At 44.4% G+C, this 24419-nt stretch overlaps 1 protein-coding gene across 1 annotated transcript in view; it reads left to right on the forward strand.

Annotated features, from left to right (window-relative positions):
• The window catches only part of rims4 (regulating synaptic membrane exocytosis 4), a gene marked incomplete at its 3' end in the record, with an annotated part of 43211 nt that overhangs the window by 8159 nt on the left and 10633 nt on the right, over nt 1–24419 (forward strand). Inside the window, exons 2-4 of the mRNA XM_083972232.1 lie at nt 17818–17962; nt 19865–19977; nt 24307–24408. Coding sequence (XP_083828358.1) covers nt 17818–17962; nt 19865–19977; nt 24307–24408 — 360 coding nt within the window. The remainder of the gene's footprint in view (nt 1–17817; nt 17963–19864; nt 19978–24306; nt 24409–24419) is intronic.

The raw sequence follows: 24419 nt of genomic DNA on the forward strand, positions 1-24419 counted from the left end.
CACACACACACACACACACACACACACACACACACACACACACACTTAAATATTATTGCACTTTTCAATACACAGATATTCAAAATATATTGCAAATTCCACATATTACACCATGTGCTGCCTTAGTCATTTTATTGTGACCATTTTGTGTTTAACTCCCTCTGGTGGTAGGTTTGTATGGCAGTAATTAAGACTCTGGTCTGCGTCTCTAGCTGATGACATCATCAGTGAGCGACAAGGCAGGCCTCCATGTCTGAGCTAAGGGAAGCTCACGCCTTTCTTTTATATCAGCAATCATCCTCGTGTTCGGGAATTTGAAAGCATCGTTGGTATGTTGAAATAGATTTGAGTTCATTATTCAATGTATAGGTTGACATATTTTATGATTATTTGTAGATTGTGTGCAGTTAAAAATATCAGTACTTTATTCATTTCGGCCACATGGTCTGGCTAGGTTTAAGTGAGAAACTGTGAATGAAACACATTGTATTTAGCATTATAATACATACAGTAGTCTACTTATGGTACATTAAGAACTTATTTATATTGTTTAATTGAGTGTACTATTCTTGATTTAAGATACTAAGTACTTACATTTTCCTTATCAAAAGTAGAGAACACTTTTGCTGATTGTATGTTTTCTTTGTCAGTTTTACCCAACTTCCAGTTGCCACATTAAAGAGCATCAGCCTGACACGTCGTTGTCCGAGTGGTAATTGGGGACGGAGTTTACCTGCCTGTCAATTTATGCCAGACGTGTAAAGAGGACAGGACACACCATCTCCATTGATGTACAGAGGACGTGGATCAGACCTTTTTCTTCTGAAGTTGATGATCAACTCTATGATTTTTGAGGGGTCTGTGACCAAGTTGTTGTGCACTACACTGACAGCTCTCAACATCAATTCTGTGGGCCCTAGTTTTGTAGATTAGGCGCAGTCTAGGCACAGCGCAGCTTCGCCGCGCCAACAGGGTGTGTCCAGGCGCATTTTGCAAGTTTGGTGCACGGTGCAGGCCAGCACAGGCACTCCCCTCGTCCCTCCTACCGGCACAAACGGCAAAGAGGGAGGAGAGAAAGGCGTGAAGTGGGATTAACACAGCCGATTCAGATCTTCACCAATCAAGCTCCTCTCCTCACCTTTAACTGCGCCGTAGGCGATGCGCACTGCAATTTTGTCATTTTACACTTCGACATCATGGACAGAGGAGACAGCGACGCCAGAGGCCGAACCTCTCCCAGGAGGAAAATAGGTGTTTTGGTCCGGGAGGCCCGAGCTCAGAGCGGCCGAATAATCAGTTTACTAATATCATTAATCAGGTTTGCCATGATACACTGAGAACCAGGGGTGGAAAGTAACGAGTTACATTTACTCAAGTTACTGTAATTAAGTAGCTTTTTTGTGTATTTGTACTTTTTTGAGTAATTTTTAAAATCAGTACTTTTACTTTTACTTGAGTACATATTGTTGGAAGAAATTTACTTAGTTACATTTTAAATAGCTTAAGTTACAAAGTAAAAAAAATATATCAACTTGCACCGCGTCTGTGTGGGTTGTCAGAAGTAGCTACGCCGCTGCCGCCTCTCTCTCTCTCTCTCTCTCTCTCTCTCTCTGTCCCTTCACAGACGCACACAGCAGCAGCAGGTACACACCTCTTTCCTCCTCACCGCTACGTGAGTTAGTGCATAACAGGGCTCGTCGCTATGTTGTCGTCTTAAAGGGGAACTAAACCCCTCAGTTTTGGATGACGTGCTCTAAGCTTGAAATTCAAAAAATGCCTTGATTATGGGCGGGACTCAGGAGCACTCTCCGATCCCCCCTCCCCCTCCCCCTCCCCCGCGCCCCCTTCACACCCGCGAAATCACACAAAAGAGAAAAAAAAAGTAATAAACACACATCGACACTTCTGCTAGCGCTAACGAGCTACTAACGAGCGACTCTAACAGCACTAGTAGCGTGGACACTACTAGGAGCCGTGACACAGCTGATCCGCCGGCTCGTTAGCTCGTTAACGGCTCGTTAGCGCCAGCGGCGGCCGCACTAACGATTCACGTTCAGGCAGCTGTTAGCAGCCGTTAGCTGCAGCAGAGCAGCTAGACTGCCTAGCAACCGTTAGCGGCAGGCAGCAGCCGGTGCTGATTGGTCGGGGAGCTGGTGGCCGGTGACGAAAGCTGCCTCCAAAACGTCATCTGCCTCCATCTCAGCCAATAGAAAAATTCGATTGTAATAGCCGTGTTTCAACCCATAGAGGGCAGTCACACTGCATTTTTACTACAAAATACACCAAATTGAAATATTTTGACTAAAATGTCAAAAGTTGGACCAGAATCAACTGACAACACTACCTTATACCCAAATATATTTGTTTTCAGCAGAAAAAAGTGGTTTGGGGGTTTAGTTCCTCTTTAATATTAGCCATTAGCCGCAGCTAGCGGTTAAAAGCTGACGTTAATGATTGAAGACAACGTTATCAGGTATGGTACGGTGACCAAACGTCCTCTTTTGCCCGGACATGTCCACTTCTCACGTCCTGTCCGAGGTGTCCGGGCCTTATTTTTGTAATGAACTCATGAACATGTCCGGCTGTGTTCGGTAACGGGACCGCTGACCCTGCCAGATTAAATGACTAGACACACCGGGGCTGAAGGCCGGACCGGCGGTCCGTTGAGTTAAATGTAGGAGCCCAGTCAGATCCATGGCCATGCTCAGAGGAACAGACAAGCAGCCCACTGCTTCAGAGCAGTTACATTAAAGAGGCAAGTGTGTGTGTGTGTGTGAGAGAGAGAGAGAGAGAGAGAGAGAGAGAGAGAACCTACAGTAAAATACCCCCCCCCTCCCCCTCCTTGAGAGCAGACAGGAAAGACAGTAAAAAAGAAAAAAAACAGGTGTGTGTGAGTGAAAGAGGGAGAGAGAGATTTTTCTTTTCTCTTTTTATCCGTATTGAAAATGATATTGAGTATCGAATATTTTCCTTAATATCGATATTGAGTTGAAAATGTTAGTATCATGATCATGATCGTGACAACCTTAGGCCAGTAACTGTAACTGTCCATCTGATTGGCTCTGGACAACTGCAGTGTCAGAAGGTCAGAATCAAGTTGGTGCCACAGGAGCTAAAAGATGGTGGAGACCAGTGTATCGATGGAGAAGGGGCAAATTTGGAACACAGAGACATGCATGGAGAATGTTAGGCCAATCTCTGGTCATTATAGCCCCCCCCGCCAAAAAAAAAAGTAACTAAGTAACTTTTACTCTGAGTAAATTTTAAATGAACTACTTTTTACTTTTACTTGAGTAGATTTTTACACCAGTACTTTTACTTTTACTTGAGTAAAATTTCATCAAGGTAACAGTACTTTTACTTGAGTAGATTTTTTTGGTACTCTTTCCACCCCTGCTGAGAACCGCTGCCCAGTGTAAAAAAAAAACAACAACTAATAAACTAATAAAGAAACTCACATTTAGTAACCCATATTTAAACCCTGTGTAAGAAAGATGAGAGGTGTACACTAATCACAACATAAAAAAACACCATGCGTAACAGGGATGGAATCAGGAGCATCTCAGCGTAAAGGACGCTCTCTCTCTCTCTCTGTCTGTCCGTCTCTTTTTTTTTTTTTTCTGTGATGAGAGATGCTGAGTATAGGCTATATACTCACTATCTGATGCCGAGGCTGTTGTGGTTGGCTAAGAGAGATGATTGTTTGTTTTTAGTTTTTCATTACGGCTGCGTGACGACACGGTCGCTCGCCCGCTAATAAAATAATAAGTAAATATATAAATAAAGCGGATCATCACAACGGCACAGTGCGTAGTCTCAACACGGCAGCGACATGCAGTCATCCACCCTCACAATCCTGCTCTTGGGACATCCGCGGCTGCTTTTTAGTCCCAGTTCGTCCCTGCTGTGTTAATTCAGGTCGAGTTTCCATTACGTGTGCCAACAGCCTTTGATCTGACGTCAGATGTGACGGGACAATCTATATAGATATAAATTCACGTGTTGATTCCATTAGTTGCATTAAATAGTGTTTGTTGTGATTATTTATTGCATCTAAATGTGCCTGGAACTGTGGAAACCTGCCTGTGAGGTCTTGGTGACGTGTGCGCACTGCACGCCGGTCAGCCAATCTACCACTGCACCGGCTGGCTTGCTGTGCGCCGAGAGTAGACCAGGTTGGAGCTGGCAGGCTTTCGCCACACCCTTGGCACGACTTTTTGGCACGAAACTTCCACTGCGCCAAGCTGAATCTGTGACACCTCCCCCTGCTGCGCCGCCACACCCATCTCAGCACACCACAGTCTACCAATCTGCCAAACTGACAGTGCGCCGGGCTGCGCTGGTCGAATCTTGCACTGCGCCGGCCAGTGGCGTATCCAGGATATTTTTACTGGGGTGGCCAAGATGGGACACAAAGCTAGTGTGGGGTGGCCATGGCATAACAAAACTATTGTGATATACGCAGCCGACCGCGGTTCAAATCTTGGCTGGAGGTTCTTTACTGCATGTCACATTACCTCTCTCTCGCCCATGATTTCCTGTCTCATAAATGTCAAGAAGAAAGGTTTACTGGTAAAAAAAAAAAAAAAAAAAACTTTTAAAAAACAGTATTTTTTTCACAGTTCTTGGTACTCTCTGGTTGTTTTAACATGTCGGTTTTTAATCAGTAATTGTTCAGGATAGGGTACAGCTTTTCTAAGAGCCTTGTAGTGGATAAAAGTCCTCACCTCTTCACAATTTGTATCAGGGTAGCAAAATTCACCTGCTCTTAACTCATCCTATAGAATAACATTCATCAGTCATTAGCTCATTATCTGTATTACCTGTATTGTTACCTGTGTGTTCTTTACTAATTGAAGCCCTATCTAGTGATTAAATAAACACAGCAATCTAGGCAACAGAAGAAACCCAAAAACTCAAATTAAAGCTTAATATTTAAAGATAGGCCTCATTAAAAAGTGTAGGCCTATCTGTAAGCAAAAGATAAACTATGCTTGTAAGAAAAAACTGAAATTGCTCTTAACATGCTTGGTTTATGTTATTATTTATCTTACATCTAAATTTGTTGGAGATACTGGAATTTGATTTTTTGGTTTGTTTTTTGCCAGCACACGTGTGTTTTTGTTTAATCACAAGATGCTGCCTAAATTAGTAAAGCAAACGTAGGTAACAATACAGGTGACACAGATGGTGGCCAGATGGCTAGGGATGAGCAAGTAGCTACACCATTGTCTCTTCAACCATATAAAAATTATCTGTATGCAGCCTATGGAGTGGGTGGGACTTTAACCTGTAATTGTAAGCCTAAAACTGGAAGAAGTTGCTATTATTATTATTATTAGAAAACTATAGTATTTACAGAAAAGCATCAGCACTGAGCTTCAGATTTTTGATCACAAGTAAACAATTTACAGAACAAGTTTCTTAGAAACACAGAACATGGATATTCTTAAGTGCATCTAGGGCTGAACGATTTTGGGAAAAGATCTAATTGCAATTGTTCGGGCAGATATTACAATTCTGATTTGATTCACGATTTTCTTAAAATCAAGCTTCAGTGCAATATTCATTATGTATAGCTAGTAAATGTACATGACAGAAAATTACAGCATGACATTAAAACATTAAATGCCATGCTCTAATGCAAGAATGAAAACTAAAGTTAAGTAGTGGGGGCCAGAGATGTTCACAAGTCTTTTTTTTTTTTTTTTTTTTTTTTTACCAAATCCAAGTCAAGTCTCAATTCTCTAAAAAATAAAAATCTCCTGTCTCCTCTGGTTGTAATGACGCTTCTATCATCTGCTGCTTTCCGGTCTACTAAGAATAGGTACTGCACAGCTATGTCTAGTCCTATTTCACAGCAAACATATTAACAGGAGGACTTAGCCTAGGCTACAGTAGCCTGATGTGTGTCAGTTATGCAGCAGCTCGTCCCCGACCCCGTGACGGAAGGTCTGACCACAAACGGACGTTAACTTGTGCCTCACTGGTGTCGCTGGTTCACAGTCACCTGTCTGTCACTCACCTGCAGCTGACTGCGCAGTCAGAGGATCTGCTGTTCCTCTCTCTTTAGCCTGGTGTTTGACTGCACTCTGTATAAAGTGTGTTAATTTCAACACTGTACAATTAGCGCGATATAGCGCATTTACCGTTTATTAGCGGTCAAGCGCGACCTATGCGCCCGTGTGTGTGTGTGTGTGTGTGTGTGTGTGTGTGTGTGTGTGTGTGTGTGTGTGACAGAGAGAGAGAGAGAGAGAGAGAGAGCGGAGCGAGGCACAGCTACAGTGACTGTGTGTAGAGGAGTGTGTGACAGCGTTCCTCTTGTTTCTTGTGTTGACGAACTTAACCAACAACTACCTATCAAATTTGGGGTGGCCACAGGGGTGGCCAATGAGTTTTCAGGGGTGGCCAGTGCCACCCCAGGCCACCCCCCAGAATCGCCATTGGCGCCGGCTGCGCCACCTTGTGCCGCGCCACGAAACTAGGGCCCTGTATGCGGCCTTCACAGACGAGCCTCACCACAGTTGTAACAATCAAAATACTTTTTCAGTCTGTTTTCTGAGTTAAATCATATTCCCTACCAAAATAACGTGCTGAATGTGGTTCACAGCATGTGATGCAGAGATCCTGCTGTGATATGGCACAAAAAGTATCTGAAAAGTTGTGATGTAATGATCAGAGAGCCAGGACTCACTAGTCTGTCTCCCAACAGAGAAACATTAATGAAAGCATATGGATACAGAAATAGCTGCTCCCATTCAGCCAATTCCACTGGCCAACACACTGACAGTGAGATTGTAACAACAGGGCAGGGCGCTAGAGAGCCAGCGATGTAGTAAGTTGTGTTTTTCATCAGCTCCTCCACTTCAACTTGATATAAGTATTTAACACTCCTTTTTTGCACTTTTTGACGGTGAAATTAATTTATAAAACCTCAAAGAATGGTCAAGGCTAAGAAATCGACTCATTTGACAACAATCGACAACATTCGAGTCTCCTTCAGAGATCAAAGACAATCCTCTGACCGAGCTTGCTAATGCTAGCTCACCTGGCTAGACCAACCCCAAACATGCTCAGAGAGCCTCTCTGTCGCCCATCCTGGGGGCCATTAGACGGATGGAAAACTCTATGAACACAAGGTTTGACGACTTGGAGACAACTCTTGCTGGGGTTAAAAATGCTGTCGCCTCCAACATCTCCCGCATTTTGTACCTGGGAGATTGGCACGGAGAGTTTGACGGACGCCTGGCCTAGCTGGAAAAAAGCTATGATGACCTGTGTGTACAAAATAAACTTCTGAAAGCCGAAGTGAACGATCTAGAGGGCCGCTCGAGGAGACAAAATATTAAAATTGTGTGTCTGCCAGAGAAAATTTAAAGAGGCTCTGCGTTTGTGTCTGACTTGCTACCTAAACTCCTGGGAGCTGAGCATTTTCCCCGGGGAGTTAAAGTGGACCGTGCCCACCGCATCAGTGCCCCAAGCAACCAGCCACGAATCATAATCGCCAGGATGCACCACAACACCGTGAAAGAGAAGATAATCCGGGTGGCTCACAACGATGGTCCACTAAATTACGAGGGGCAGTGCATCAGCATCTTTCCGGACCTCACAGCAGAGGTGATGAAGGACCGCAAGGAGTTTGATGCAGTTCGACTGAAACTTAAGGAGGCCAGATTTCTGTTTCCTGCACGTCTGATTTTCACTCAAAATATTTTGTCTCTCTGAAAAATACAAGTCAAATGTTCAAAAAACCTTGTTATTTAGTGTAGTTTTAGAGGAACTGAGTACATTGATAGGCTATTTATTTACAAATGTAGGCACAGATGAAGACAAAATCAATCTTGTATGGAAAAAAGCATTGCAATAATCGAAGAATCGTGGCACCAATAATCGAATCGAATCGACAATTGTTATAATCAAAATCGAATCGTGAGGTACCCTTGTTGGAACACCCCTAATTTGAGGGGTGAGTTCTTTCAGCCTGTTCACCAGACCTCTGTGCTTTCCCACCATAGCAGGAGGCCCGTCTGTCACGATTAGGTTAACCCTCTCTCAAGTGATGATGAATGCAACTGAAACAACTTTGCAAATATAGCATCTCCAGTGGTGTGCCCTTCTAATGGAATTAGAGACAGCAGCTCTTCCTTGAAATCCTTCCCATCAAAGTATCTCACATAAACACACAACTAGGCTACATCTGTGTTGTCAGTGCTCTCATCAATGGCTAAGGAAAAGTAGTTTGCGTGACTAACACCGTTGATTTTGCACCCTGCACCGCATCAGACAGCTCTTCTACGTGGCGGGCAGCGGACCTCGCAGAGAGCAACACCTGTTTCACTGACCCGATCACATCATCCATCGACTTGTTGGTATCAAGTTCCTCCAAAACTGTCACCATCATCTCCTTGAAGACCTCTGCGTCAGTGAATGGCTTGTTGTGCTTTGCGATCACCCAGGATGCCTTCAGAGATGCACTAGTTACCTTCTGTTGGGATGTGAGGCCTCGCACCAGGATCCTGTTGCTGTGTGCATGAGCACCTTTCAGGGCTTCGATTTTACGCTTTCGTGCCTCTGTCTTCTGAGGGATCGCAACCTTGAAATTAGCATGCTTCGTTTCGTGGTGTCGTCTAATACTGTACTCTTTGCATGCAGAGACACCCTCGTTACAGATCAGGCATGTGGGCTTTGCATTAATAAAACTGGGGAGGATGAAGGCATAGTTCTCTGTCCATTCATCATGAAAGATCCTGTTTTCGCTGTTAACTTAACAGCAACAAGTGGAATTTTTTGGCGCCCCCAATGGTCAGTCCACAAATTTAACCTACATCAGCCTGCTTGAATGTCTCAGTGCGTCTGCTCTGTCATTTCAAGAGCACTTATCATTTTCATTAAATTATCCATTGTTTTGGTTGTGGCCCACCATGCCATTCATATTGATTCAGTAGTTCAGAAAGCTTCAGTTTCTCCATCACTAGGCAAAGCAACCAAAAAAAAAAAAAAACTAAATCAAAACCAAGGAGAAAATGAGGTGCTGCTCACCGCAGGGACCAGCAAAAGGCTGAGGGAGCCATTTTGAGGCCTTTTATACTGACCTGGACAGGGGGAGGATCTAGGGGGGTTGGCTACTGGGTTGCGTTCAGAGCCCTTAGGGCCGCGATATACTTTGTGCTTGATCGAACGCATGCGTATATGTCGCGTCTGTGCTGGTCTGTGCATGTACTTGCGCGTCAATACCATAGACTGTAAAAAATATGGACGTAGCATCCGTGACGTCACCCATTGGTTTTGGGGAGTCGTTTTTGTGACTCAAATATGGCGGCCTGAACAGCGCCATGTTGGATTGGCCGGCCGAGAACCCGCCCACTGGCCTCGAAGCAGCGGTCTCCGGACCTGTCATTCAACGTTTCCGTGCCCTAATTGGCGAGAATTTTAAACCTAATAATAGTAAAACGGTAGAGTTAAAAAAAAAAAAATCACCCCCCTCAGAGTGTGTGTGGGGGTAGACACTATCGGTAGAGACCAAAAAAATAAAACGTACCAGGCTGTAAATATGTTTTTATAAGCTGTAAAGTCGGCTATTTTAACATGGGGCTCAATTGGAGTTGCTCCCTTCTGGAGCCAGCCCCCAGAGGCCGCCGGGGTACTGCAGCTTTTTGAATGCGGAAGTGAGCTTCACTTGGAGAACCCACAACTCCCCCCTTGGTCAATACGCAGCCAAAACGCACAATACCGGCGGTCTCCACTTGGGGCAGACAACAACCGGTCGTTGTCGTGGGGACATTGTAAACAAACATGGATGAAATGCATTGTGAGGAGGAAGAAATCATTGTTTTACTTATTTTGCGATTGAGAAAGAAAACAAGGAGTCGTCGCCATCGGAGGTGCGGACCCCCAAATTAAAACCGTGAATATAACGGGTAATTTGTTTACCTGGTCTTGCCGATGCGCTTGATCGATGAGGAGAAACACCGGGAGTATTTTTGAATGTCGGTCAGTGCATTTGACCACCTGCTTTCTCGGATTGAACCGTACATCCAGCACTGCCCCACACACACCAAGCCAATAACATCGGCCGAGAGATTTGCTGTAACCCTCCGTTTCCTTGTGTGGCAAGGTGAAGAGGGCCCGGGCGGGGATTGAACCCACACCTCCCGGGTAAGAGTCATGCGCGCTTGCCAGTCACCCAAAGGGACATCCCTTTGGCCAAGTAGCCAGGGCACATGATCAATTGGAGGCATAGTGACAGGAACCTCAACTGTCACATCTCTCCCCCTCTTTTTCACAAGCACGTCCTCGTGCTTCCGCGCAGGCTGCCACACATTAGGAATCCATGGACCCACCCCTAGTGCTACATGGATCCTGCCAACAACGCCAGAATGTGGCAAGGTGAAGAGGGTCCGGGCGGGGATTGAACCCACACCTCCCGGGTAAGAGTCATGCGCGCTTGCCAGTCACCCAAAGGGACATCCCCTTGGCCAAGTAGCCAGGGCACATGATCAATTGGAGGCATAGTGACAGGAACCTCAACTGTCACACTTGCCTCTGGAATGAGCTTCAGGGAATTGTCAGCCAGCTACAAACTTCTGCGACTGTCGGGAAGATCATTCAAGAAGTCTGCAAGGCAATATCATCTGCTCTGTACGTGGCCTACCCAGGTGATGATCAGTGGAGGCAGATCCAGCAGGATTTTCTCGGCATGCCCAGTCCCTGAGCAGCGCACGTTTCACAGACAAGCCACAACACAGTGTAACAATGTCAAGCGGTTCAGCACCACGGACAGCTGCAGGGGGTGGGTGGTCGGAACAGCGGTGTTTTGGGGGGACGTTCGGAATAGCGGTGTTTCGGAGTGGGGGGGTTTCCGAACAGCGGTGTGTCTGAATGGAGGTGTTTCGGAATGGAGAGCTGTGCCAACAGTGGAAGTGCCTTTTATAATTACAAAGGATACTTCAGCTTTATCCTAATGGCTGTATGTCATGCCCGTGGACATAGGTGCTTTTGGCCGAGACAGTGATGCTGGGGTGTTTTCCAGAGGAGGCTTTGGCTCGAAACTCATTCAGGGAAAGCTGTCTTTGCCACTCCCAGCTGGCTTACCCGCGAGTGAGGTACTCTGCCCTCCTGTCTTCGTTGCTGATGAGGCTTTCCCTTTGAAAGTCAACCTGATGCGACTATACCCAGGTGAGTGTCATACAGTAAGTGCTACTTCGAAATGGATGTTTCACTCGCGGGGAGCGAGATTCACGCATCGCGTGAAATGTAAGTGGCAACTGTAGAAGAAGAAGAAAAATGGCGGGTGCTAACATGAATGAGGTGGATCATCTTCTTAATAATCAGTTTTCTTCATTGTCCTATGAGGAAAAATGGAAGTTAAGAGACTGGGGCCACATCGTCCAAATGTTATTCACATTACACAAACTGATAAACAACAAAATCGTAAGTTTTGTGTCACTTGGTTTGAAAAAAAGGACTGGCTAACAGCAAGTGTAGCTAAGAATTCGCTTTTCTGTTTCCCATGTTTGCTTTTTGGAGGAGACGCAGCTTGGACCCAGCAAGGAATTGTGGATTTAAAACATTTGTCTGACAAAATGAGGAAACATGAATGCAGCACAAGGAACAGCGTTAAACTGGATGCTGGAAAAAGTTAACATTGCCTGTCAACTGGATGAGGGCCATCACATTGCTGTACAGAGACATAACGAGCTGGTTAGAAAAGACAGACATTCACTGTCCAGGATTATGGACTGCATTAAATTTTGTGGGGGACATGAGCTGCCTCTGCGGGGATCAGATGAATCTGCCACTTCAGTACACGTGCAAGACTAGCCAAAATGAGTTGCTTGACTGTATGTTTTCTGTGTACGAACAAAAAGTGGCTGAGGAAATATCACAGGCACCATTTGTGGCTGTCCAGTCCGACGAGACCACCGACGTGGCGTGTGTCAGCCAGTGTGTCATTGTGCTCTGGTACATTACAGGAGCAATGGCGGCTGGTGCTAAAAAAAAATTGGGGGGGCGATAAAGATAAATTAGCATTGCTAACTTAAAGCAGATATCAGCTTCACGGCCGTTTCGGCTAATGCTGCGTTCAAGGCAGGCTTTTGAAACCGTAAGTTACAGCTTCAAGTCACAACTACGACTTGGTAGCGTTCCAGGTAACCCGTAGCTCGTGTTTTTACCATCCTGTTGTCTGTGAAAGTTCCCTATAACGGCCACTCGTAACTTCCGACCCGTGAACTCGTACCAGATCGAACTGGTATGACTTCACAGGAAGGAAAAACACAAAGTACGAGTTTCTTTGAACGCACCATGAGTTAGCAGCCCCCGCCCTTGTCAGGCATCAATTGGTCCTCGTGCTACGTCACCACATTCACGCGCATCCCTTGGCTGCACACACAGCCCTTCATGCCGTTCTCTCTCCTCATTGGATAACACTTGTATCCCACAAGGAAAATGTTCTCCTCGGGTTACAGCAGAGCAGAGTGACGGAGAGACTCGTGTTTAGGCTGAAATACTTCATGTAAGTGATTGCTGACGGAAAATAGGACTATTTAGGACTTATATTAACAAAAACATTCCACTGATATCTGCTTTAACATCCAGCTAGCCAACTGTGTTTGGCATAACACAGATGGGAGAAGCCTCGAATGTAACTCCATCCACAGTCACTTGCCTGCTGCTGGATTTTTAAGTCAGGTTGCTCCAGTCCAAGTTCCTTTATCCTTTCTTCCTTCAGCGAATGCCTTGTGAAAGGATTATTTCGTAAAGAAACAACCGAATTTTCTTTTGAAGCCGCCATTGTCTCCTGTCTTGTCGTTGTTGTCTGTCTGCTCCGTATGCACGCGGGCGCGTCTATAGCTGTTTGAGTAACAGGCGCGTCTCCACTGCCAGGGGTGTGACTTTGATTGACAGGTATCATGAATCAATCCGATTGGATGAAAAATGACCCAACAATCACACAGGACACAAATCTGTTAGAGACTCGGACACCAGTTTGCATGTACCGTTTAAAAAAACAGCTACTCGAAGACCTTTGAGACAAACAGTTTGTCTCAAAAGGTTTAACATCAAGGCACCATCATACTGAAGAGCAGCAAATCATTCCATCTGAATTATAGTTGTGCTGACCTTTGCTGACCTTTGTGTGGTGTTGTACTGACAGCAGTGTGCAGATGAATGACAGTGAGGAACACAGTAGGTACCTAATCACATGAAACCAGTTGGGGAAGTGACCCAGATCTGCCAGAGCCCCAACCCACATGAGGACGATGGAAATAGAATAGTTCTAGGTCGCTCTTTAATAACTGCAGAGCTGAGTGTGTGTGTGTGTGTGTGTGTGCACGCTCGCCAGACTTTCTAAAAGAGTCTCATCTCCATTAAGGTGACTGAAACCATCTGTGCAGAGAGACACAGTATGAAAGAGGATCTGTAACACAGGAAACAAATACTGAATTAGAACAGTCACTTAAAATATCATCTTTTTGTCTGAGAAATCCAGACACAGAGCCCCCTTATGGAATAGACTGCATTAGTATTACAACTTGTGTCACATGGTCTTATCGTATACTTGTGTGCTCCTTTACATGTCTTTTGGATTATCTACAAAAAAACTTTTATTGTCCTGTCCAAAAAACAAGGCCAACAACCTCCTGTTTGAGCTCTTCTTTATTAAGTCTGCAAGTCCAAAAAACCCGCAATCCGCAACTACCAATATTTAGAAGCGACATCACAGAAAAACAAGCCCAAAGTCGCTTATAATAAACGGACTTGGCAACTGTGACACACAGAGGTACTCGCAGTCTATACGGAAAACCATCATGAGCTCCAACTAAAGCGCGCCAACGAAACAAAGTAGGAGTGCACTCAGGTTGAACAACTATGACTAAACAAAAATATTTTTACCTGGACCTTTTCTCTTTGTTTTTCCTCTCTCTTTTCAAAACAAAAGGTTTGAATGTTTTTTTCTTCTACATATCTTAATACATTTTCAAAACCTGATATCCTGTGTTGTGTCATTGAATGGTGTTTTATTATTTAAATTGTTGAGTTAATATAACTTACAGGTAGGCCTAAGAGTTATTCCCGCCAGTCTCTAAATAATTATCATCCAGTGAATGAGAATCATACATTACCCTAGACAGTTATTATTTTGAAATGTCTCTTTTACCATAAGAAATTGAATGAGGGTGAAGATCATGGTCGGGGACACCCCTCCACTCCGAAACGCCGCTGTTCTGAACCTCCCCCCGAAACACCGCTCTGCAGCTGTCCAGGGTGCTGAACTGGGTGACAGACAAAGTAGGCTACTACTCGGAGCGGAGCCGCGGCCTGCTGGTCAGGGACTGGGCAGATCTGTCCCACTTGCTTTCTCCCCCACTCCGTTGTGGAATCTCCCACACAGCAAAAGAAATACACCTTTTGTTCTCTCCCCTGCTCCGCTCGAGCACGGCTAAACCCAGCTTGAGCCCACTTCACCCAGGCGCGAGCCTGCTGCAGCTGCCACTCCTGCTGTCAGCAGACTGGGGTAGAAAAAAAGACATTTCTTTACTCCATGCTTTCAGAAAATAACCAGGATTATAGGTAAGAAAAACCAACGGTCTGTACAGCAGGTCCCATTGTGTGTCAGGGGCAGGGCATATCAGGTTGTGTGATTACACACAAAGATTTAAGGCATTGGAGCAATTTCACACACACTAATGTCAAGAGTCGATGTCGCTGTGCACTGGATTTTTGCAATGACGTAGCTTACACACCCACAGAGACCCATTATTACCGGACTGGACAGCAGCCGAGAGATTTATTATAGGTTAGGCTACGTTATAAGTCAATAATCAATAAGGGTGACTATATGACATTTTATATCCAACACAATCATGATCTATTCTGTCCTTTGCCTACAAAATAAAGTTTGAGAAATGTCTGCATGGAGCACAGCTGCTGACAGGTTGCAGCTGACAGATGTGCAGCTGACAGTGACAGTTAACTCATCACTACCTGAACCACCATCTGATCCTCCCTCCCGGACATCCTGAGGACATATCCTGTATTCTGTGATGTTCTCTTTTCATTTCTAACCAGCCTGTTTCAGTTTTTGCCGGCACACGCCCAGTGTCTCCTCCCTTTCTCTCGCTTACTCGCACCTGATTTACATAGCCTAAATAATAAATAATAAATGTGATAGTATGAAAACATTACAAGTGAGAAAAAAATAGATGAGCGAAAAACATGAAATGAAAACATTGTAATAATTGCTGTGACCACAGCTGGACAGAGTGGTCCCTAACCGCTGCTTATATGCATATTTATATTGGCCGTCCAATAAATGCTAAGAAATCAAGTTTGTTTCATTTTAATCAGTTGTGAGCTTCAGAAACCATCAAACACATACTGTAGCCTCTATGGCAATTTTAGGAAAAGTCACGGACTGAGTCAAAGTCAAAGTCAAGTCTTCCCAAACAGGGAAAATTGATTTGCAGCCAGGAAGATCCACACATTCAAACACATACACAAATAGACAACACCAGATAACATGTAACATATCATGGGCAGATTAAAAGGGCCTACTGCAAGATAAAATATTATTAAAAAGTGCCAATAATGTACAAACAAATAAATAATAAACAGCATGGGGCCTAAAGTGCAAATGCAACGGGCAGGTTACAACAGCCGTGAACAGCCTGTATATACATACAATTAATTATCTACTGTTTAGCAACTGAATGGCTGTGGGGACAAAGGAAACTTTAAATCTCTTAGTGCGAAGAGCAGGCACCTTCCACCGACGACCTGAGGGCAACAATACAAATTCAGACTGGAGGGGGTGATCTACACACTCCAGAATCAAGGAAGCCTTCCTGAGAACTTGCCTGCTGTACATATCAGCAAGCTGCATTTGACTCCTCCCTGTAACCTTACAAGCCTGTTTTTGTTGGCCAGAGTCCGGTTTCCATACCAGGCAACCACACAGAACATAAGAACAAATTCAATGAAGCTTCTATAAAAGAGGGTCATCATCTCAGAACAAACATTAAAAGAATACATAAAATAGAGCCGTTGCTGTACTTTCTTTGTTGTGGAGGCAACATGAGCATCAAAACACAATTTATTGTCAACGACCACTCCCAAACTGTCCACCAGCTCAATCTCTGCACCTTTAATGCTAGTTAATGCAGGACAAGGTTTAGACTTACTAAAACTGATCATCATGTCCTTCGTCTTAGACACATTAATTTGGAGAAAGGATTCATCACACCATGATACAAAATAATTTATGACGGGCCCATGAATTAGCTGATCCTCTTCAAGAAGACTCACGATGACAGAGTCGTCAGCAAATTTAATAATGTGACTATTAGCATAGTTGCTGCGACAATCATTAGTGTACAGTATGTATAATAAAGGGGAGAGACAGCATCCTCGAGGAGATCCAGAGGAGGACTGCAGCTGATTTGAAAGGGAGCCATTTACCCTCACGTACTGGGAACGGTTTGTCAAAAAGTCTAATATCCAGCCAACAAGATTAAAATCCAGATTAAAAAGACTGATTAACTTCTCTGCCAAGAGATGTGGCTGGATAGTGTTAAAAGCAGAAGAAAAATCTATAAACAACAGCCTAGCCTGAGCTTTTGATTCCTCAAGGTGACGATAAAGAAAGTGTGACAGTAGCGTCCTCCACACCTCTACCAGCCCTATATGCAAATTGCAGGGGATCCAGTAATTCCTCTACCTGCAATAAAATTTCATTTTTGATGAGCTGTAATTTTAATGTAAACCCAAACAGTCTGTAAGACAGTTGTATCCACCTGCTCCAGTGAATATCCCCTCTTCTGATCACTGGTGAACTTCAAAGTTGCGCAACATCAGTCAATCACATGAAAGATGAAGTTTGTTTATATATATATATATATATACACAGTATATATATATATATATATATATATATATACACAGTATATATATATACACACACACACACACACTGTATATAGGCTATTTAAAAAAAAAAATTTTTTTCATGAATCTCACTGGGTGGGCAATCTGTCAATCCTGGTGGGTCTGTGCACATCCAGGCCCACCCATAGCTCCGCACCTGCCTATTAGCCACAGTCTGTTGTACTTTTACCTGTTGTTGTTGAGAATTTGGGCATCACATACCATGTGTGTGTTAATTCAGAGAGTTGGTGAGAGTTTTTTTTATCCTGTTTTCCTGAGGTGTTGGTAACAAATTTGCCTCATCAACTGCCAAAATTCTGTTATGTTGTTATTATTATAACAACAACGTATTATTATAACAACATAACATCTTAATTCTGGTTGTGTGATGTTTTGGTCCAGATGGACTTCATTTTCCTGTAATGAGGGAGTGACTTAAAGAATTTTTGTCTACGGTGGGACTCACAATCTCGTTTCAGTCCGTTGCCCCTCAGGGTCCTAAAGGTGTGCATGTTGTGGAGCCACGGCAGATAGCAGAGTGAAAGATACGCTGCAGTCTGTGATGGAAGTGTGGGAGTGTAGAAGAAGTGCATCCACTGTAGGGTTTTTTTTTTTTTTTGATGATGATATTCTCTTGTTTATTCTCCATGTCAACAAAACACCTGCTGCGATTGGCCAAGATATCTCAAGGACAGTAGGACAGGCATGTGACTCGTCGTATTTGTTACATGTTTTTACTTCTCTACTGAAATCAGTTTCAACTTAACTAATTTATAAAAGACAGTAGTAGGATATTAGTGTCATTATGATCTCACCATAGATCCAGACAGTTGTCCTCTACAGACATGAACGCACTGTTGATAGGATGCTTGTGTGTATGTCTCCCTGCAGTGGACACTGAGGGCAAAAAGCTGAAGGGGGGCATCCAGAGGAGTACCGAAACAGGTCTGGCTGTGGAGATGCCCAGTCGGACTGTCCGTCAGGCCAGCCATGAGTCCATAGAGGACAGCATGAACAGCTATGGATCTGAGGGAAAGTGAGTATCAGGGATTGGTCTGCCTCCTTTTACACAGACACAACTAAGTCTGGTTCTGAAACTTGAAGACCTGAGACCTGTACTACTAAGCAAGTTTAACATGTTTAACCAGGGACACCTCTTACAGTAGGGATGGGTGATACCACACTTTTGGGATTCGATACGATACCGATACTTTTTCTTGCTTTTTCATCGATACCGATAAGGTAAAAATGTAGCATAGCCACAGGAAAAAAATCTCTTCAAGGTAAGACAGTGGTTAATAATTAAACTGTAATTGTAAACTGTATTTATTTAGTGTGGTACATTTTCCATGTAGCCCTGGTTTAAGACAGAGATAAAGAGAGATACGTAGCAAAGTGAATAACACTAATTTATTTATTATTATTATTGTTTATCTGAATCTCTTGGTCGACATCACCTACAGAGTTGGTGATGTGCACGGGGTGCAAGTGGTGGAGAGAGAATAGGTGTGTGTGTGTGTATGGGGTGAGATCGAAGTCAAAACAACCAGAAAGACGCGCAGCGACGTGTGTGTGCACGCATGGTTACTGTTACTGTTATGCGTGCGTGCGTTGTTACGCGCAGGTTGTATTTCACGCATGACAAAAGCTGCATACGTATGAAGCAGCGTGTGCACGTCTGTCAGTCACTGTTTGACAAATTATGTAACACGTTCACCAGGCGCGGCGCCAGGATTTCAATTTTGGACGGGCCACAGTAATTTTGGATGGGCCACTACTTAGGAAAAAATAACACTAACATACATAGAGTTGGAAATTATTCCTGAATGACTCGTTCGTGTCTATATTGCTTTGAAAGCACACATCTGCTGAGACCTATGGCTATATGGGACACTTTTAGCTATTTCATTTAAAACAAATCAGCTCAGCAAAGATGGGAAATAATATCTAATCATAATTAATTCGAGAATGGACGAGAATTAATGCACGTGAGGCGGCGTATGGTGAGGCAACGTACCTAGTTCAGACGTCAATTCCACACGATCTCTCCAAAATCAGGCAGGTTTCCAGGATGCCTAGTAGCCGACTCATTTTAATGTAGCAATTGCTGATGACAACCTGTGTCAAAAAGGAAAAAAGAAAGAAAAAAACAACAATCGATCACGGACTTGGCAGCAGCGGCCGTGACCAGTCTTGCAGATTCATTAAATGATGCAATTAAAAATTGACGAATGTCGTATTTTGATCAACATTATGTTTCAAATTAATTATTTTACTCGTAAACCGTGTAATAAGCGGGATAATGTATAGTTCGGAGGTTGTTATGGAGAAATGAACCCCAACAGGAAGTATGGTTCCAAACATTCTGAAGGGCTAAAATGGGAGAGATGGGAGAGATGTGCTCTTACTAACTCCTGTCAATACCCTCGCTGCAACATTCAGAACCAGCTGGAGACTCTTTAGAGTTTTTTGGACATCCTGACAAGAGAGTTACAGTAGTTCAGCCTACAAGGGATAAATGCATGGACCTTTTTCTCAGCATCACTCTGAGAGAGGATATGCCTAATTTTAGCTATTGCGCTGGAGAAAGAAGGCAGTCCTAGTCACATGCTTTAGCTCCTATGATATCAGTATTAGTAGTGCACAACCACTGAACGTGCATGCCAGCATGCACACACAAACACACATGACTCCCAATTAAGATGATCCTTTCAGACACTGTTTTGTCTTTTGTTTTTTTGATGACATACATGTGCATGTCATCTCTGGTGACCACACCCACACAATGGGGGTCAGTCATCAAGGTCAAATCCTATTTACTATTTACTATTGTCTCTTCTCCTGCTTCCTCCAGTCTCCTTTTTTTTTTTTTTTTTTTTTTTTTTTATCTCTGTCTGATCTGCTTTAGATGAACCCCCTCTCTGTCTGCTTCCTACAGTTTGAACTACAGCGGCATGTGTCTGGCATCTGATGCCCAGTTCAGTGACTTCCTGGATGGGATGGGACCCGCCCAGTTTGTTGGCCGACAGACGCTGGCAACCACATCCATGGGTGAGATATCTAACACATGACTTTTTACAACCTGTTGGGTGTACCCTGACATAATTACAGTACATGTAAAAATAGAAACATCAGTGCTGTCCAAAATATTGCAATGTGCACCACTTGGATTTAATAAGAAACATGACAAAAAGGTAAGTTTGGAGTTAAGCCAGGAACACACCAGCCCGACTGGGAGAGTCGGACGACATACGCGACCTGTTTGGTGTGTTCAGCTCCGTCAGGAATGAGCAGAAGTTGTTGGGCCTCATCGGGCCCGATTTGACATGGACAGTCGGGACAGGGAGTGTCGGCCGTCAGGGGATTAGACTCGTTGGGTACTCGGACAGAATATGACACAATTATTTGTTCTGGACTTCATTTGGTCCTGGTCATCCCTGGGCCGGGCCTGGCCTGTGTGGTGAGCACCCCCCCTTCTCACAGTCTCCTCGGGTCAATGCCATTGTGTGGCGTGGCCCACGTGGGAGCGATGAGAGACTTGGCTCGGACATTTGTACACGCACACTCATACACCCGCACACACTCCCGCATAGTATTCTATGGACTCTATGAAGATGTTCTGTTGATGTGTATGTTTATGATGTGTGTATGGGGCCATGCTTTGTTAAAGGAATAGTTCACCCAAAATTCAAATTGCACTCATTATCTACTCACTCTCATGTGGACTAAGGGCTGGGAGAATTTTCAGAGTCCTCTGTGGCTTCTCTGAGTTACAGGGGGTCTCGGCATAGCAGTGCATGTCCATATAACGGTTGCAAATGGATACCAACTGTCCTCGACACACCAAAAAACATCCTTTATTCCTAATGCAATTGGGGCATTGAACACCATGCCCCGTTGATATGTTGTAATGTAACTGCCACTGCTGTCCTGCTTTTTGCCCTGAAGATGTCTGTGTGTAAGTGTCGTTGTAACGGAAGCTCCTCTTCCCGGTCCGTCCAAATCTTGCAAGATTTGCGCCGGCGTCAGTGCTGCGGTCTGACAGCAACGGGACCGGTAATGACAAATTAATGTAAGCTACTGCTTCTCTGGGAAAGAGCAGAGCAGACACGTAAACGTACTTGTTCTTCTCTACCAGAGTACCAGTACTAACACATAGCGAAGTGGATAGGGAAGTGGATTGTTCAACAATTCACAACAACAGCACTAGATCCAGCGCAAAATAAGGTGAATAGGCCGTCGTGTGATGTTTTACTCTGAAAGGGTCCAGATAACCCCGCCCCCTCATTTGAATATTGCAGCATGAAATAAAAGAGGAGTGAAATAAATGTGACGTTATGAAATAAAAGTCGCCGGAAATAAATAAATGTGATGTTATGAAATAAAAGTCCCCAGAAATAAATAAATGTGACGTTATGAAATAAAAGTATCTAGAAATAAATAAATGAGGCGTTAGAAAATAAAAGTCTCCTGAAAAAATAAAAATGTTGTTTTTAAAATAAAAATATATGTATTTATATTTAATTTATATCTATTTATCATCCTATTTATTTAATTCGGGACTCATTTCATGGCTATATTTATTTATTTATGCATTTATTAATTTATTTCATGACTAAAACGGCTTTCCATATTAGTCGACATGAGGGTGAGTAGATAATGAGTGCAATTTCAATTTTGGGTGAACTATTCTTTTAACATGTGTGGCGTGAGCCGCGCACCGGCGTCGGGAACGTTGTGCGCCGCGGCTCACCCCTTGGTCGCACTGCACGCGGAAGCTGAGCGCGCGCGGCTTTTCGGGCGCTTGGGTGGTCGCACTGGGAGCGTAGTACTTCTCCTCTTCTCTCCGCGCCCGTCAGACATCGACTGCAGTCGCCCATACTCGTTTTCACTCGGTTTTCCACACACACATGTCATTTTAAACGTGTGTGTGTGTGTGTCTCGTGTGCAGACACAACTGACAAATAGGCCTATTTAGGCTATAGACGTACAAGCAACGACTTAATTAATCATCATTTTATTTATTTTATTTTGAAAATTGACCGGATTCTCTCGCCTTTTCTGTGCCCGACTTCCTGTCTGGTACGATCTGGTCTATCCAGCTTGACAGACGGCGCTCTCGGCGCGCGCGGCTCGCGTGAAAAATAGAAATGAACCGATCTGAAGCACTGCAGGCGCGCGCACTGCGCTCCACAGCGCGAGATGTGCGACCAGGCAGACCGGTTAACATGTGCGCCTATCTGAAACTGCCTCCGCTCCAGGGCGCTGCGCTTCGGTTCCGCGTCCAGTGCGACCAGGCTGTCACACTCACCACACCCACAAGTCACCTGAGAAAGTTTACACTCCTTTTATCATCCTGACGTGTAGTGAGGTACCCACTACTCGTCCCGCTCTTCATCTGTTCACTGGTAAAGACTCTGGTCCTGCATACATTCACTTACACGCATTCACCAGCACTCCTGGTCCGGCTCCACTGCTCCTCTGCGGAAGCGCGCGCCGCTGCAGGGGCAGTCTTTATCTAGCGCGGGGAAAGGGGGGCGCGTCCCATGGTGCTGAGGGGTGTTTTTCTTTTCATATAATATGGTTTTATGTGATCATGTTGCACAGGTATTGTGTGTGTATGTGAAATATTGTGCAAGGTTAAAAGATATTATGTATTGTTTATTCTGGTGTATATTGATGTTAATGATGTGATTGATGGACCATTGTAGTTTTTGGTTTGCCCCGGCAGTAATGGTTTGTCCCAATTGAGTTAACTCACAGCTGTATTTAAGGGAGTGGCATTTGGCTTCTATTCCGGGGAGCTCTGAGTTAAAGGGGACCTATTATGCTTTTCCAGCTTTTCAGACTTTTATATATGTTTAAAATGTTGGATAATGGTTCTAGAGGCCGTGGAAGTGTCATATCCTGAGGTTAATGCATTTGGAGGTAAACCCTGCTAGATAATTGGGATTTCTCTTGGATTTCTCTGCACACCTGTTACACTAGGTTGCACTGACTTTTTTTTGACATGAGGTCGCGTTGACGTCATGGCGTGCCGGACTCCCCTACATGGTCATGCCAAGGTCTCTGCTCCAGCCGGCCCCGCCTCCTCCCATGCTGCTCTGTTGTGGCTGGGGTCACAGCGGAGAGCGGAGCGGACTACTTCCTGCTTTTTCCCTGCTTGTTGTAGGGCTGTAGCGTCAGTTTTATTTAGAAGTTTACGCCGATGTTTCATGTAAGTGAAGCTGTACCTGTGTGAGCAGCGACGTACCGCTGGGGTGATGTTGTTCGCCGGACCGACGGAGCGCCGGAGCTCCGGAGCTGCAGCGGCTCCTCACACAGGCAGAGCCCGTCTGCAGGCCTCCTTGGCCGGGCAGACGTCCGTGCTCATCGCGGTAGAGAAAACCATCGCTAATAAACATACCCGCAGGTTTTTTAGACATTTACCACCGTCTGGTTATTGTTTTTAGGAGATAAATGTTGGTCTCATTGATGAAATCTTACAATTGTGGCAGTTGAATTAGTTTGAATGAAAAATGAAGCTGTGAGAAGGAGGAGGAGAGGAGGCGCAGTGCTGCGGAGTTGTATTACATGTTACATGGTTACAGTAGCCTACATGGCAAAGACTACTCTATACCATCTTTGGTTAGGGTGAGACTAGGTCATGGGCACATTTCATTACACAATGTAGACTGGTCAGATGCATACTGGAGATACTGGCAATTTGCCTACTGCAGATTTAGCTTTTGTTTGCATACTACATTTTGGCCAAATCAGTATAGGTACTAGTAGTAGACATCGTCATGGTAACGCAATGCTGAGGGAGTGGTTCATTTGCATTCAAAGGGAGGGGCCACTGAAACAGACCGTTTTGCACAGCCCTGTTTTTGAGAGTGCTGTGATGTTTGATCTTTGGGGTATTTTGACCGAAGCACGTCACAGACATGTCTTTAAGACACCCAGGAACTATTTTAGTTTGTGCAAAAAGGAGCATAATAGGTCCCCTTTAAGGTGCTCTAGCCTGATGTGAGCCTATGAGGTCGTCAGTTCTAGCCTGGTGTGAGGCTACGGTCATTTTTGTGCCTGTTTTTCCCCTTAGAGGGTGTTTTGATTATTGATTTTCTGTAAAATAAAAAACCTTGTCTTTTGGCACCTGAAGCTTCGCTGGCTCTGTTTTCCAACCTCTATCACCTTGCCCTGATCCCCTTTATGTGGGGAGGCCGCTCCGGTCCCTCACAGCTTGTTTTGGGCATTTTCCATCAAAGTGAAAAAAAACTTTGATTTATGTTATTTCAAGCAATGTTTTTACAGTAACCAATGACCATATAAACGCCTATGGCACACACATTCACCCCTTTCGTCCTCATGGTTGAAGTGCAACTGCTCTCTTCTGTTTAGGTGATGTAGAGATTGGTCTACTGGAGAGAAATGGAGGTCTGGAGGTGGAAGTCATTCAAGCCAGAGGACTCATCATGAAACCAGGATCAAAGGGACCCCCAGGTCTGTCTGTA

This window comes from Trachurus trachurus, assembly GCF_905171665.1.
Source record: "Trachurus trachurus genome assembly, chromosome: 5".
In the NCBI taxonomy this organism is placed as follows: domain Eukaryota; kingdom Metazoa; phylum Chordata; class Actinopteri; order Carangiformes; family Carangidae; genus Trachurus; species Trachurus trachurus.